This window comes from Ranitomeya imitator, chromosome 3 (assembly GCF_032444005.1).
Source record: "Ranitomeya imitator isolate aRanImi1 chromosome 3, aRanImi1.pri, whole genome shotgun sequence".
NCBI lineage: Eukaryota > Metazoa > Chordata > Amphibia > Anura > Dendrobatidae > Ranitomeya > Ranitomeya imitator.
In genome coordinates, this window is record NC_091284.1 from 677267742 (window position 1) to 677285078 (window position 17337).

Below are 17337 nucleotides of genomic sequence, written 5' to 3' on the forward strand. Positions count from 1 at the left end.
CAGCGATATCGTATGGATATCGCTGGAACGTCACGAATCGTACCGTCGTAGCGACAAAAGTGCCACTGTGTGACGGTACCCTAAAGCAGTTTGTTAACTAATCCCTGGTGTTCACCAGTTTGTTGCCTTATCTCTGGTGCCTTATCTAATGGTGCCTAAAGGTACCGTCAGACATAACGATATCATTAACGATATCGTTGCTTTTTGTGACGTAGCAACGATATCGTTAAGGAAATCGTTATGTGTGACAGCGACCAACGATCAGGCCCCTGCTGGGAGATCGTTGGTCGCTGAAGAAAGTCCAGAACTTTATTTCGTCGCTGGATCTCCCGCTGACATCGCTGGATCCAGCGATGTCTTCACTGGTAACCAGGGTAAACATCGGGTAACTAACCACAGGGCCGCGCTTAGTAACCCGATGTTTACCCTGGTTACCAGCGTAAAAGTAAAAAAAAAACACTACATACTTACCTACCGCTGTCTGTCCCCGGCGCTGTGCTTCTCTGCACTCCTCCTGCACTGGCTGTGAGCACAGCGGCCGGAAAGCAGAGCGGTGACGTCACCGCTCTGCTTTCCGGCCGCTGTGCTCACAGTCAGTGCAGATGAGTGCAGAGAAGCACAGCGCCGGAGGACAGACAGCGGTAGGTAAGTATGTACTGTTTTTTTTTTACGTTTACGATGGTAACCAGGGTAAACATCGGGTTAGTAAGCGCGGCCCTGCGCTTAGTAACCCGATGTTTTCCCTGGTTACCCGGGGACTTTGGGATCGTTGGTCGCTGGAGAGCTGTCTGTGTGACAGCTCTCCAGCGACCAAACAGCGACGCTGCAGCGATCGACATCGTTGTTGGTATCGCTGCAGCGTCGCTTAGTGTGACGGTACCTTTAGGCTATGTGCACACGTTCAGGAATTCATGTAGAAAATTCCTGTGAAAGTCCGGACATTTCTGCCAGATTTCCGCAAGAAAGATTTCCGCAAGAAAACCGCATGCGTTTTTTGCGCATTTTTTTGCGCGGTTTTGACACGTTTTTCCCCGGACATTTCCCAATGCATTAGACAGTGGGAAAACCGTGAAAAAAACGCAAAATTAATAAGCAGGTTCATTATTTTTCCGCAATGCGTTTTTTATGCGGAAAAACACACGTCATGTGCACAGAAATTGCAGATTTCATTAAAAATGATAGGATGCTTAATGTATGCAGATTATTTGCGGTTTTATAGCATTTTTATAGCGCAAAAATGCTAAGAAACCGCAAATAATCTGCAACGTGTGCACATAGCCTAATAGTGCTGTACACCAGCCTCACTGAGTCCTGTGGTTTGAGTTTTCAGACCCCGTTTTTTTTTACTTTTGGTGTCCCAAATGATGTTGCTCTTCTTTTTTGTTTCCACTGATGAACTAAGGAGGCAGTCTCAAAAGATGTTCCATCAATGTCCTATGGGACCAGCCCTTATCGACAGAGTGGGGATCTCCTAACCCTCTTTATGCCTGGTGAAAAGGCCACCAGCAAGCTGCATCCAGGCAAAGGAATAATTGTGTTTGTGTCTCACTCCAGTCCATACTGCAGTCTGGAATGGGAATAAGTGGAGAGTTGTGAGTCATGAAAAAGTCATGATGAAAGATAATGAAAGATATGACATCCAAAGATATGACATCCAGATGTCAGAAAGAAAGCAGAGGTGAAAATGAATGTTTATATTCATTTCTGTAGGAGACATCGAAACGGCCGTGCAATAATAAGCCCTGCTTCTATCAATCATTTTTTAAATATTCTAAAGGTATGCCTTAAAGAGGACCTTGCACCAAATTTTTCATGTTGAACTGGAATTTAGTAGTAGCTACTGAACAGAATAAAATGTTTTGTTTTCATTTTTTAAAAATTTGGCAATTATCAGAGTTTTTTCACTGAGGGCATGTACTTCTACCCCTGTATAACTTTGCCCAATCATAAGCAGACAGCAACACACAGGAGAAAAAAAATAAGCCTCTCAATAGCACAACGAAGCCTTCTCCTGTGTGAGATGTAAGGAAACAGTTCTTGTCTTCTGGTCAAACATCATACATGATTATAAAGCGCTGAGAGAAGTGCACAGATAACTAAGATCTATCAGATAAGGTCACAGCAGTAAGCGTGAGGGGATGGGCAGTACAGCTGAGTTTATCTGTGTTACAATACAAATCATTCTATTTCCTATCCTCTTCTCATATAGTACTGCTACCTCTGCTTTATTGCCCGCCCCCCACACTGCCTGTCCAGAGTTGAAAGTTTAATGATGCCAGTAATCACACTTACTGTATGTCTGTTGTGCTCATGGCAATTTGTAATGGCTCTGCAGTGAGAGCGGAACAGGCTCATTACATGTCACATAGAAAAAGCCTTTTCCGAGCTATTGTAAGGTGTGTTCTTTTTCTCCTGTTGGTTGCAGCCTGCTTATGATTGGTCAACATCATATAGGAGGAACAAATAGACACCTCTAGTGACAACTTTTTAATAACGCTTACTTAGACTAAAGGTACCGTCACACATAGCGACGCTGCAGCGATACCGACAACGATCCGGATCGCTGCAGCGTCGCTGTTTGGTCGCTGGAGAGCTGTCACACAGACAGCTCTCCAGCGACCAACGATCCCGAGGTCCCCGGTAACCAGGGTAAACATCGGGTAACTAAGCGCAGGGCCGCGCTTAGTAACCCGATGTTTACCCTGGTTACCATCCTAAAAAGTAAAAAAACAAACGCTACATACTTACCTTCCGCTGTCTGTCCTCGGCGCTCTGCTTCTCTGGTCTGGCTGTGAGCGCCGGGCAGCCAGAAAGCAGAGCGATGACGTCACCGCTCTGCTTTCCGGCTGACCGACGCTCACAGCCAGTACAGGAGGAGTGCAGAGCACAGCGCTGGAGGACAGACAGCGGTAGGTAAGTATGTAGTGTTTGTTTTTTTACTTTTAGGATGGTAACCAGGGTAAACATCGGGTTACTAAGAGCGGCCCTGCGCTTAGTTACCCGATGTTTACCCTGGTTACCAGCAAAGACATCGCTGAATCGGTGTCACACACGCCGATTCAGCGATGTCTACGGGGAGTCCAGCGACGAAATAAAGTTCTGGACTTTCTTCCCCGACCAGCGATCTCCCAGCAGGGGCCTGATCGCTGCTGCCTGTCACACTGGACGATATCGCTAGCGAGGACGCTGCAACGTCACGGATCGCTAGCGATATCGTCTAGTGTGACAGTACCTTTAACTTAGTTAACTTATTAAGCGCCAAATACTTTGATCACTATTAATTTTGCAAAGGGGAGGTGAAATAAAAGAAAAATGTTTTATTCTGCTCTGTAGCCACTGTTGTGTATAAAGTTCAACATGAAAAAATTGGTGAAAGGTCCTCTCTTAAATTGCAAATAATAAGAATATCTATTTTATGATTTGTGCGGAAAGTAATTGAATTGTTATATTGTGGGATATTTTACTCAAAATGTATATTTGTTTATTGCTTGGAATAAAGACATAGAGGCGTTGAATGGGTTAAAGCTTTGCATAGATGGACACCTGCCAGTGTGAATGTCAGTGCTGCTTGTTTTCTATAATGTACAATTATCATTTTGCAATTTTTGAAGCTGCAGAGAAATGCCATCTCAGCGTTCTCTGAGTGTTGTTCATGTGTGAACATGACTTGGAGCTTTTTGATGGACATTCTGTTGCTTTGTCTGCACATTGCTCATCTACATAGTAACATAGTAACATAGTTAGTAAGGCCGAAAAAAGACATTTGTCCATCCAGTTCAGCCTATATTCCATCATAATAAATCCCCATATCTACGTCCTTCTACAGAACCTAATAATTGTATGATACAATATTGTTCTGCTCCAGGAAGACATCCAGGCCTCTCTTGAACCCCTCGACTGAGTTCGCCATCACCACCTCCTCAGGCAAGCAATTCCAGATTCTCTCTTCTATGTTGGTGGAAAAACCTTCTCTCCTCCAGACGCAAAGAATGCCCCCTTGTGCCCGTCACCTTCCTTGGTATAAACAGATCCTCAGCGAGATATTTGTATTGTCCCCTTATATACTTATACATGGTTATTAGATCGCCCCTCAGTCGTCTTTTTTCTAGACTAAATAATCCTAATTTCGCTAATCTATCTGGGTATTGTAGTTCTCCCATCCCCTTTATTAATTTTGTTGCCCTCCTTTGTACTCTCTCTAGTTCCATTATATCCTTCCTGAGCACCGGTGCCCAAAACTGGACACAGTACTCCATGTGCGGTCTAACTAGGGATTTGTACAGAGGCAGTATAATGCTCTCATCATGTGTATCCAGACCTCTTTTAATGCACCCCATGATCCTGTTTGCCTTGGCAGCTGCTGCCTGGCACTGGCTGCTCCAGGTAAGTTTATCATTAACTAGGATCCCCAAGTCCTTCTCCCTGTCAGATTTACCCAGTGGTTTCCCATTCAGTGTGTAATGGTGATATTGATTCCTTCTTCCCATGTGTATAACCTTACATTTATCATTGTTAAACCTCATCTGCCACCTTTCAGCCCAAGTTTCCAACTTATCCAGATCCATCTGTAGCAGAATACTATCTTCTCTTGTATTAACTGCTTTACATAGTTTTGTATCATCTGCAAATATCGATATTTTACTGTGTAAACCTTCTACCAGATCATTAATGAATATGTTGAAGAGAACAGGTCCCAATACTGACCCCTGCGGTACCCCACTGGTCACAGCGACCCAGTTAGAGACTATACCATTTATAACCACCCTCTGCTTTCTATCACTAAGCCAGTTACTAACCCATTTACACACATTTTCCCCCAGACCAAGCATTCTCATTTTGTGTACCAACCTCTTGTGCGGCACGGTATCAAACGCTTTGGAAAAATCGAGATATACCACGTCCAATGACTCACCGTGGTCCAGCCTATAGCTTACCTCTTCATAAAAACTGATTAGATTGGTTTGACAGGAGCGATTTCTCATAAACCCATGCTGATATGGAGTTAAACAGTTATTCTCATTGAGATAATCCAGAATAACATCCCTCAGAAACCCTTCAAATATTTTACCAACAATAGAGGTTAGACTTACTGGCCTATAATTTCCAGGTTCACTTTTAGAGCCCTTTTTGAATATTGGCACCACATTTGCTATGCGCCAGTCCTGCGGAACAGACCCCGTCGCTATAGAGTCCCTAAAAATAAGAAATAATGGTTTATCTATTACATTACTTAGTTCTCTTAGTACTCGTGGGTGTATGCCATCCGGACCCGGAGATTTATCTATTTTAATCTTATTTAGCCGGTTTCGCACCTCTTCTTGGGTTAGATTGGTGACCCTTAATATAGGGTTTTCATTGTTTCTTGGGATTTCATCTAGCATTTCATTTTCCACCGTGAATACCGTGGAGAAGAAGGTGTTTAATATGTTAGCTTTTTCCTCGTCATCTACAACCATTCTTTCCTCACTATTTTTTAAGGGGCCTACATTTTCAGTTTTTATTCTTTTACTATTGATATAGTTGAAGAACAGTTTGGGATTAGTTTTACTCTCCTTAGCAATGTGCTTCTCTGTTTCCTTTTTGGCAGCTTTAATTAGTTTTTTAGATAAAGTATTTTTCTCCCTATAGTTTTTTAGAGCTTCAATGGTGCCATCCTGCTTTAGTAGTGCAAATGCTTTCTTTTTACTGTTAATTGCCTGTCTTACTTCTTTGTTTAGCCACATTGGATTTTTCCTATTTCTAGTCCTTTTATTCCCACAAGGTATAAACCGCTTACAGTGCCTATTTAGGATGTTCTTAAACATTTTCCATTTATTATTTGTATTCTTATTTCTGAGGATATTGTCCCAGTCTACCAGATTAAGGGCATCTCTAAGCTGGTCAAACTTTGCCTTCCTAAAGTTCAGTGTTTTTGTGACTCCCTGACAAGTCCCCCTAGTGAAAGACAGGTGAAACTGTACAATATTGTGGTCGCTATTTCCTAGATGCCCGACCACCTGCAGATTTGTTATTCTGTCAGGTCTATTAGATAGTATTAGGTCTAAAAGTGCTGCTCCTCTGGTTTGATTCTGCACCAATTGTGAAAGATAATTTTTCTTGGTTATTAGCAGAAACCTGTTGCCTTTATGGGTTTCACAGGTTTCTTTTTCCCAGTTAATATCCGGGTAGTTAAAGTCCCCCATAACCAGGACCTCATTATGGGTTGCAGCTTCATCTATCTGCTTTAGAAGTATACTTTCCATGGTTTCTGTCATATTTGGGGGTTTGTAACAGACCCCAATGAGAATTTTTTTACCATTTTTCCCTCCATGAATTTCGACCCATATGGACTCGACATCCTCATTTCCTTCGCTAATATCCTCCCTTAACCCCTTTACCCCCAAGGGTGGTTTGCACGTTAATGACCAGGCCAATTTTTACAATTCTGACCACTGTCCCTTTATGAGGTTATAACTCCGAAACGCTTCAACGGATCCTGGTGATTCTGACACTGTTTTCTCGTGACATATTGTACTTCATGATAGTGGTAAAATTTCTTTGATAGTACCTGCGTTTATTTGTGAAAAAAACGGAAATTTGGCGAAAATTTTGAAAATTTCGCAATTTTCAAACTTTGAATTTTTATGCAATTAAATCACAGAGATATGTCACACAAAATACTTAATAAGTAACATTTCCCACATGTCTCCTTTACATCAGCATAATTTTGGAACCAATTTTTTTTTTTGTTAGGGAGTTATAAGGGTTAAAAGTTGACCAGCAATTTCTCATTTTTACAACACCATTTTTTTTTTAGGGACCACGTCTCATTTGAAGTCATTTTGAGGGGTCTATATGATAGAAAATGCCCAAGTGTGACACCATTCTAAAAACTGCACCCCTCAAGGTGCTCAAAACCACATTCAAGAAGTTTATTAACCCTTCAGGTGTTTAATAGGAATTTTTGGAATGTTTAAATAAAAATGAACATTTAACTTTTTTACACAAAAAATTTAATTCAGCTCCAATTTGTTTTATTTTACCAAGGGTAACAGGAGAAATTGGACCCAAAAAGTTGTTGTCCAATTTGTCCTGAGTACGCTGATACCCCATATGTGGCAGTAAACCACTGTTTGGGCGCATGGGAGAGCTCGGAAGGGAAGGAGCGCTATTTGACTTTTCAATGCAAAATTGACAGGAATTGAGATGGGACGCCATGTTGCGTTTGGAGAGCCACTGATGTGCCTAAACATTGAAACCCCCCACAAGTGACACCATTTTGGAAAGTAGACCCTCTAAGGAACTTATCTGGATGTGTGGTGAGCACTTTGACCCACCAAGTGCTTCACAGAAGTTTATAATGCAGAACCGTAAAAATAAAAAATCATATTTTTTCACAAAAATTATATTTTTGCCCCCAATTTTTTATTTTTCCAAGGGTAAGAGAAGAAATTGGACCTCAAAAGTTGTTGTCCAATTTGTCCTGAGTACGCTGATAGCCCATATGTGGCAGTAAACCACTGTTTGGGCGCATGGGAGAGCTCGGAAGGGAAGGAGCGCCATTTGACTTTTCAATGCAAAATTGACAGGAATTGAGATGGGACGCCATGTTGCGTTTGGAGAGCCACTGATGTGCCTAAACATTGAAACCCCCCACAAGTGACACCATTTTGGAAAGTAGACCCCCTAAGGAACTTATGTGGATGTGTGGTGAGCACTTTGACCCACCAAGGGCTTCACAGAAGTTTATAATGCAGAGCCATAAAAATAAAACAAATTTTTTTTCCCACAAAAATTATTTTTTAGCCCCCAGTTTTGTATTTTCCCTAGGGTAACAGGAGAAATTGGACCCCAAAAGTTGTTGTCCAATTTGTCCTGAGTACGCTGATACCCCATATGTGGGGGGGAACCACCGTTTGGGCGCATGGGAGGGTTCGGAAGGGAAGGAGCGCCATTTGGAATGCAGACTTAGATGGAATGGTCTGCAGGCGTCACATTGCGTTTGCAGAGCCCCTAATGTACCTAAACAGTAGAAACCCCCCACAAGTGACACCATTTTGGAAAGTAGACCCCCTAAGGAACTCATCTTGATGTGTTGTGAGAGCTTTGAACCCCCAAGTATTTCACTACAGTTTATAACGCAGAGCCATGCAAATAAAAAATATTTTTTTTTCCACAAAAATTATATTTTAGCCCCCAGTTTTGTATTTTTCCAAGGTTAGCAGGAGAAATTGGACCCTAAATGTTGTTGTCCAATTTGTCCTGAGTACGCTGATACCCGATATGTGGGGGGGAACCACCGTTTGGGCGCATGGGAGGGCTCGGAAGGGAAGGAGCATCATTTGGAATGCAGACTTAGATGGATTGGTCTGCAGGCGTCACATTGCGTTTGCAGAGCCCCTAATGTACCTAAACAGTAGAAACCCCCCACAAGTGACCCCATATTGGAAACTAGACCCCTCAATGAACTTATCTAGATGTGTTGTGAGAACTTTGAACCCCCAAGTGTTTCACTACAGTTTATAACGCAGAGCCGTGAAAATAAAAAATATTTTTGTTTTCCCACAAAAATTATTTTTTAGCCCCCAGTTTTGTATTTTCCCAAGGGTAACAGGAGAAATTGGTCCACAAAAGTTGTTGTCCAATTTGTCCTGAGTACGCTGATACCCCATATGTTGGGGTAAACCCCTGTTTGGGCACACAGGAGAGCTCGGAAGGGAAGGAGCACTGTTTTACTTTTTCAACGCAGAATTGGCTGGAATTGAGATCGGACGCCATGTCGTGTTTGGAGAGCCCCTGATGTGCCGAAACAGTGGAAACCCCCCAATTATAACTGAAACCCTAATCTAAACACACCCCTAACCCTAATTCCAACGGTAACCCTAACCACACCTCTAACCCTGACACACCACTAACCCTAATCCCAACCCCATTCCCAACTGTAAATGTAATCTAAACCCTAACCCTAACTTTAGCCCCAACCCTAACTGTAGCCCCAACCCTAACCCTAACCCTAGCCCTAACCCTAGCCCTAACCCTAACCCTAACCCTAGCCCTAACCCTAACCCTAGCCCTAACCCTAGCCCTAACCCTAACCCTAGCCCTAACCCTAGCCCTAACCCTAACCCTAGCCCTAACCCTAGCCCTAACCCTAGCCCTAACCCTAGCCCTAACCCTAGCCCTAACCCTAACCCTAACCCTAATCCTAGCCCTAATGGGAAAATGGAAATAAATACATTTTTTTTTATTTTTCCCTAACTAAGGGGGTGATGAAGGGGGGTTTGATTTACTTTTATAGCGGGTTTTTTAGCGGATTTTTATGATTGGCAGCCGTCACACACTGAAAGACCCTTTTTATTGCAAAAAATATTTTTTGCAATACCACATTTTGAGAGCTATAATTTTTCCATATTTTGGTCCACAGAGTCATGTGAGGTCTTGTTTTTTGCGGGACGAGTTGACGTTTTTATTGAAAACATTTTTGGGCACGTGACATTTTTTTATCGCTTTTTATTCCGATTTTTGTGAGGAAGAATGACCAAAAGCCAGCTATTCATGAATTTCTATTGGGGGAGGCGTTTATACCGTTCCGCGTTTGGTAAAATTGATAAATCAGTTTTATTCTTCGGGTCAGTACGATTACAGCGATACCTCATTTATATCATTTTTTTATGGTTTGGTGCTTTTATACGATAAAAACTATTTTACAGAAAAAATAATTATTTTTGCATCGCTTTATTCTCAGGACTATAACTTTTTTATTTTTTTGCTGATGATGCTGTATTGCGGCTCTTTTTTTGCGGGACAATATGACGCTTTCAGCGGTACCATGGTTATTTATATCTGTCCTTTTGATCGCGTGTTATTCCACTTTTTGTTCGGCGGTATGATAATAAAGCGTTGTTTTTTGCCTCGTTTTTTTTTTTTTTTTCTTACGGTGTTTACTGAAGGGGTTAACTAGTGGGACAGTTTTATAGGTCGGGTCGTTACGGACGCGGCGATACTAAATATGTGTACTTTTATTGGTTTTTTTTTTTTATTTAGATGAAGAAATGTATTTATGGGAATAATATTTTTTTTTTTTTTTCATTATTTTGGAATATTTTTTTTTATTTTTTTTACACATTTGGAAAATTTTTTTTTTACTTTTTTACTTTGTCCCAGGGGGGGACATCACAGATCAGTGATCTGACAGTTTGCACAGCACTCTGTCAGATCACTGATCTGACATGCAGCGCTGCAGCCTTCACAGTGCCTGCTCTGAGCAGGCTCTGTGAAGCCACCTCCCCTCCCTGCAGGACCCGGATCCGCGGCCATCTTGGATCCGGGGCTCGAGCAGGGAGGGAGGTGAGGAGACCCTCGCAGCAACGCGATCACATCGCGTTGCTGCGGGGGGCTCAGGGAAGCCCGCAGGGAGCCCCCTCCCTGCGCGGTGCTTCCCTGCACCGCCGGCACATCGCGATCATCTTTGATCGCGGTGTGCCAGGGGTTAATGTGCCGGGGGCGGTCCGTGACCGCTCCTGGCACATAGTGCCGGATGTCAGCTGCGATAAGCAGCTGACACCCGGCCGCGATCGGCGGCGCTCCCCCCGTGAGCGCTGCCGATCGCTATGACGTACTATCCCGTCCAGGGTCAGATAAGCCCAGGGCACCTCGACGGGATAGTACGTCTAAGGTCACAGAGGGGTTAAAGTGGACTTTAGACAAGACTTTACATAGAGACAAACCCCTCCTCCTCTCCGATTTTTACGATCCTTTCTAAACAGACTGTAACCCTGTAATATTTTATCTTTCTATAAGACATGGAGTTTAACACTTTTATACATTTACATATAGATATACGTAAAAGCATATTGTCCCATGCTGTCCGTGAAAAATGCAGACGGTTTGGTTTGATTTATTTGATGACAATTGTCCATAATACTCCTGAAAAAATAAATAAATGAAACAATAATGGGATGCCGTCATTTGTGTTCTTGCTCTTAAAATGATAAAAGTAAAATGATTGTTTTAGCATCCTATTATCATATCAATTCCATTATTTGACAATGTGTTTAGATTTAGATTTATTAAGTCTGCGCATCTTCATTGTGTATATATATATATATATATATATATATATATATATATGCGTGAACACAACTGATATGAAATGATCATGATGTAGATGTTATTTCGGAAGATTTTTTCATTGTATGCTTGCTCTCTGGTCCCTCAACTATTATATATGTTGAATGAAGTCACCCCTTTGAAGCTCTCCTTCTTTTCCCTCCCTCCAATACCAGATCAGCTCCCACATCCTCCTTATTCCTCACAGCGGGTTATTTCGCTGAGAGTCAGGGTTTTTTTATGCTGTCTTTCTGATTAATTCCCTTGGTCAATAGAAGATTGGCTTTCTCTGGCTGCGTGAGACACACTGAGTTGTGCTGAGGCATCCCCCATTCGCTGCACTGCCGAGAGAGCGAAGGCATACTCCACTTTAACTCCAAAGAGGTTTCCGCTTCTTCCCCCGCCACAATGATTGTCAGCACTCAACAGAACCTTGGGACGGAGCTGGTCAGTATATATGAACCTACAATGACTTATGTGGTGGGATGGTTGGAGATGTCTGAAGACTTAAAAGAATAGTAATAGTCCACCTTCAGCGTAGGAATACATGTGTGGCTGACGTCGCTAACTGCATGTCTGATACCTTGACTTGTACATGGGGTGCACCCTTTAGATAAACAGTAAAAGTTCTTTGATGCCACCACCCAAAATTGCATTCAAAAGAGGTGTTCTAGGTCAGGTGCTCTTCCCTGTATGGATCATGTATGGTGAAGCTAAAAATCTGGTGTAGACAGTGGGGTGATTTTCTCAAAAATGGGGTCTTTTGGAGAGGTTTCACTGTATGTATAAATAACTTTGGTGTCCTGTATCAGCCTGGCATGGCCCCCATATTCGTCAGGTTAATTTATGTACTGGAGATTTATGCATCTTTTGACAACTGTGTCCTTTCTTATTGATTGTGGATAAGTATGCAATCTGCGTTCCAGAACTAGACTAAGGGAACTCCTCATCATATTAGCTTAGATTCACCCTCCTATAACCGGGGCAAACACCTCCTATTTTACTGCAGCCTTTCCATGATCGCTATACGTACCAGTACTAACATATAGATTGTATGTACTCTATGGATTCCTTCCACGCACCATACATGGCCAGCAGACTCTCGGTTCCGCTTTTTCTTTTATAAACAACCTGTAAGTTAGCAGTATCCTGTTGCTGCATAATATCGTACAGCCAACTGTCAGACATAATAACGTCTATTATATACAGCTTATCACAGCCAGATGGCAGGATGTTACTGAGATGCATGAAATCCACTGGTGTCTGTTTATGTTTTTATACTGGCGCTAGCAATTAATAATGGCAGGGCTGCATGTCATTGCTCTGTGCACGTTCCATTTTTTTTTTTATAGCGTCTGGATAAAGATGAATTTATCACTCAGTTCTTTTCTGCAAATGCAGTCATAGGCAGACATTCGCAGAGCTGTAGAGGGATTAACCAGCGTGAATTGCTCGCTTTCTGTGGTGTGATATTCAGTTTACAGTCTGGAGCTCAATAAATGCTCTGCCGGAGCTTACTACCCTTTTATAAGGACATGCATGATCTTTTAGTGAGACGTTTGGATTTTTTTTATCTTGTGTGAAGTGACTGACTATCCGTACTGGAGGCGACTTTCGCTCTGGCTGCATATCTTTCAGAGATCATGTAAATCAGTCATGCAGAGATAATAAATCTGAAAATAAATATTAAAATCCGCCTTTCCTGGAAATCATTGGTTAATGGAATTTCGCACACACATTAATATGTAAAGGACATAGTAAGTAACCCTGGTGTATGAGGTCGAAAAAAGATAACCAGTTCAGCCTTTTATCCTGCAATGTTGAAGAAGAAGGCACAACTGCTGCGTGCATACACCAAATTTCTTCTCCGTCCTAACCAAAAATATGGCAAACAGAATAAAATTCTGGATCAACCACCCGGCTTAAGAAATATAGTACTAATAACTTGTCAGTTGAAAACTATTACAACAGTGGTCGGAGTTGAACAATGTACATTTCTTAGTCATCACTGCCAAGTACTGCACATTATTTCCCATTCACTTGAATTGCAGATAGAGTGTGATGCTTGGTAGTGGCCATGAGGTAATGTACTGGGCTGCTTTTTTCTGTCCCATACATTGCTTAATTCCTGCTTTTAACTGCTTAGTGAGGGTGCCGGGTTCCGAACCTAGACCAATCTCATACTGATGATCTAATCTATGGAAAGGTTAACCATTGTTCGGCCTTGAAAAAACCCTTTAAATAAAACTCACCCCATGCACCTAGGTTCATAGTATCATTGCTCTTACCGTAAGGAAATTATCTTGTATTTTGGTTTAGAAATATTCTTTCCTCTATGTACTTTATAGTAGTTCCCTCTAGTTAAAGTTACAATTGTAAGTATTAACCCTGCTGTTCTGTTCGGTCTGGGGAGACCTATTTTGAACTTTGGTATTTTTTGGGGTGTTCAAGATGCGGTTCTGAAACTTGTGGTTGATTGACTTAAATGAGGATGGGTCGGTCGGCCACGGGTTTCAGAGCCGCATCTTGAATATTTTAAAGAATATTGAAGTTCAAAGTCGGTCATTTTTGACCAACAGAACAGCAGGGTTAATAGATCATGAAATCTTCCTGAATTGATCTTTCATATACAATTAGGGCTACAAATATTTGGACAATGACACAAGTTTTGCCATTTTAGCTGTTTATTCAAGATATAGTTATATAATCGATGTGGGCTTAAAGTGCAGACTCTCAGCTTTAAGTTGGCGGTAATCACAACCTAATTAGAGTAACGGTGTCACGATTCATTTTTGGATTTGTGGCAGCTTTGGTTCCATCGGGGGTTAATGTCAGTTTTCCCCAGTGCTGGCAAGCTGGTGTAACTGCAGTGTTGCTGGGTCAGCTGATGTGATGGTGACCACTCCCACCATCCTTTAAATGGTCACCTGATCATTAGCTGACTGTTAGTGATAGTTTATCTTTGGAGACCAGCCTAGCAAGAACAGCTCTCTGGTGTCAGCCACTTCTGGTGTTTGGAGTCATGTTGCTGTGCTATCTACGGTGTGGAGCTTGGCAGCGGTATCTGGAAGCTAAGTGCTGTATTTTCACCTTTTCCCTTTGGTGTTTTTCACTGTCCCTTGTGTGGTATTATCTGCAGTGGTGAGGCTAGTGCTCCTTGCCGGCCAGTACACTAGCCAGGGCAGTATTAGCAAGAGACTTAGGTTCGTGATGGTGGCAGGGGAAGGACTCTCTTAGGGCGTTAGGCGAGTGCGGGGACAGGCTCAGGTTTGAGCTCAGGTGGTGACCATCCCCCATTTACCTATCTGTAGGACCTTCCTCTTCCCAATAAAATCCCGTTGTGTGCGTGTTGCGCTGTCCGGTGACTGACCACCCGTTGGGTCACAATGCATATCGTGACAAATGGTTTAGAAATTACAGCTCTGTAATATATAGCTGCCTCTTTTTAAAGGAACCAAAAAGTAATTGAACAATTATCTCAAAAGCTATTTAATGGTCTGCATGGGATTTTTCCCTCATTAATCCATCATCAATTATGCAGGTAAAAGATATGGAGCTGATTCCAGGTGTGGCATTTGCATTAGGAATCTTTTGCTGTGAACCCACAACATAAATGTATAATATTAGCCTGCACTCTATATAAGGGTGGGGGTGCTGGTATGACAGACCGTGTGGTCTAGTAGCAATATATAATAATCTACCGCACTCCCTAGGTGGAATATCTTTTCAAAATGCTAATTTATTTAAATACAACAACAGACATTAGCTCAAATACGAGGTGATTGATATACAGTGCATATGCGACACAACAGTGGTGACGTTTCGACCCTCCCGGGTCTTAGTCTAAGGTCGCTTAATCCAGGTACTGTGAATGGTTCTTATGGACCAAGGTATCCCTGTAATGTCCAGGGGCGTTTAAACCTTTTAGAATGTATGACCTGGTAGTTGATCTATATAGGATGGCACACCTTAATAGCCTATGTTTGCCTATGTTTCTAAGTGGCGCCTCTGCGTCTTGCTTTGGAAAAAAAGGAAGGCCTTGTATACTGGAAGGGCAGCGTTCCTGCGTCCTGACACCACACAGCAGGACGCAGGAACGCTGCCCTTCCAGTATACAAGGCCTTCCTTTTTTTCCAAAGCAAGACGCAGAGGCGCCACTTAGAAACATAGGCAAACATAGGCTATTAAGGTGTGCCATACTATATAGATCAACTACCAGGTCATACATTCTAAAAGGTTTAAACGCCCCTGGACATTACAGGGATACCTTGGTCCATAAGAACCATTCACAGTACCTGGATTAAGCGACCTTAGACTAAGACCCGGGAGGGTCGAAACGTCACCACTGTTGTGTCGCATATGCACTCTATATCAATCACCTCGTATTTGAGCTAATGTCTGTTGTTGTATTTAAATAAATTAGCATTTTGAAAAGATATTCCACCTAGGGAGTGCGGTAGATTATTATATATAGTGAACCCACAACATGCGGTCAAAAAAGCTCTCAATAGAAGAGAAACAGATCATCATTAGGCTTAAATAAAAGAAGATAACCATCAGAGAGATAGCAGACATGTTAGGAGTAGCCAAATTAACAGTTTGGTAAATTCTGAAAAAAAGAGTGCACTGGTGATCTTGGAACCTCAAAAAGGCCTGGATGTCCATGGAAGACAACAGTGGTAATTGATCGTAGAATCCTTTCCACAGTGAAGAAAAACCCCTTCACAAAATCCACCCAAGTGAATCTAAGTCTACCATAAAGAGAAGACTTCATGAGAGCAAATACAGAGGGTTCACCACAAGGTGCAAATCATTAATCAACCTTAAAAATAGAAAGGCTATATTAGACTTTGCAAAAAAAAATCTAAAGAAGCCAGCCCAGTTAGGAAAAGCATTCTTTAGACAGATGAAACTAAGATAAACCTGTACCAGAATGACAGGAAGAAGAAATAATGGAGAAGGCTTGGAACAGCTTATGATCTAAATAAAACCACATCCTCTGTAAAACATGGTGGCGACAACATGATGGCATAGGTGTGCATAGCTCCCAATGGCACTGGGTCACTAGTTTATTGATGATGTGAATTAAAACAAAAGCAGCTGGATGAATTCTGAAGTGTACAGGGCTATAGTTTCTGCTCAGATTCAACCAAATACATCAAGGTTGATTGGACGGTTGACTCACAGTACAGATGGGCAATGACCCAAAACATACAGTACAGACCAAAAGTTTGGACACACCTTCTCATTTAAAGATTTTTCTGTATGTTCATGACTATGAAAATTGCACATTCACACTGAAGGCATCAAAACTATGAATTAACACATGTGGAATTATATACTTAACAAAAAGTGTGAAACAACTGAAAATATGTCTTATACTCTAGGTTCTTCAAAGTATGAATGAGGATGTCGAGTCCATATGGGTCGAAATTCATGGAGGGAAAAATGGTAACAAAATTCTCATTGGGGTCTGTTACAAACCCCCAAATATAACAGAAATCATGGAAAGTCTACTTCTAAAGCAGATAGATGAAGCTGCAACCCATAATGAGGTCCTGGTTATGGGGGACTTTAACTACCTGAATATTAACTGGGAAACAGAAACCTGTGAAACCCATAAAGGCAACAGGTTTCTGCTAATAACCAAGAAAAATTATCTTTCACAATTGGTGCAGAATCCAACCAGAGGAGCAGCACTTTTAGACCTAATACTATCTAATAGACCTGACAGAATAACAAATCTGCAGGTGGTCGGGCATCTAGGAAATAGCGACCACAATATTGTACAGTTTCACCTGTCTTTCACTAGGGGGACTTGTCAGGGAGTCACAAAAACACTGAACTTTAGGAAGGCAAAGTTTGACCAGCTTAGAGATGCCCTTAATCTGGTAGACTGGGACAATATCCTCAGAAATAAGAATACAGATAATAAATGGAAAATGTTTAAGAACATCCTAAATAGGCACTGTAAGTGGTTTATACCTTGTGGGAATAAAATGACTAGAAATAGGAAAAACCCAATGTGGCTAAACAAAGAAGTAAGACAGGCAATTAACAGTAAAAAGAAAGTATTTGCACTACTAAAGCAGGATGGCACCATTGAAGCTCTAAAAAATTATAGGGAGAAAAATACTTTATCTAAAAAACTAATTAAAGCTGCCAAAAAGGAAACAGAGAAGCACATTACTAAGGAGAGTAAAACTAATCCCAAACTGTTCTTCAACTATATCAATAGTAAAAGAATAA

The 17337-nt window shown here is 41.8% G+C and overlaps 1 protein-coding gene across 1 annotated transcript in view; it reads left to right on the plus strand.

The window, feature by feature from the left end:
* Positions 1–11442: 11442 nt before the first annotated feature.
* The window catches only part of LOC138671719 (inactive dipeptidyl peptidase 10-like), a 112711-nt gene continuing 106816 nt past the window's right edge, over positions 11443–17337 (plus strand). Inside the window, exon 1 of the mRNA XM_069759872.1 lies at positions 11443–11535. Within this exon, the coding sequence (XP_069615973.1) occupies positions 11497–11535 (39 nt within the window). The 5' untranslated portion in view covers positions 11443–11496. The remainder of the gene's footprint in view (positions 11536–17337) is intronic.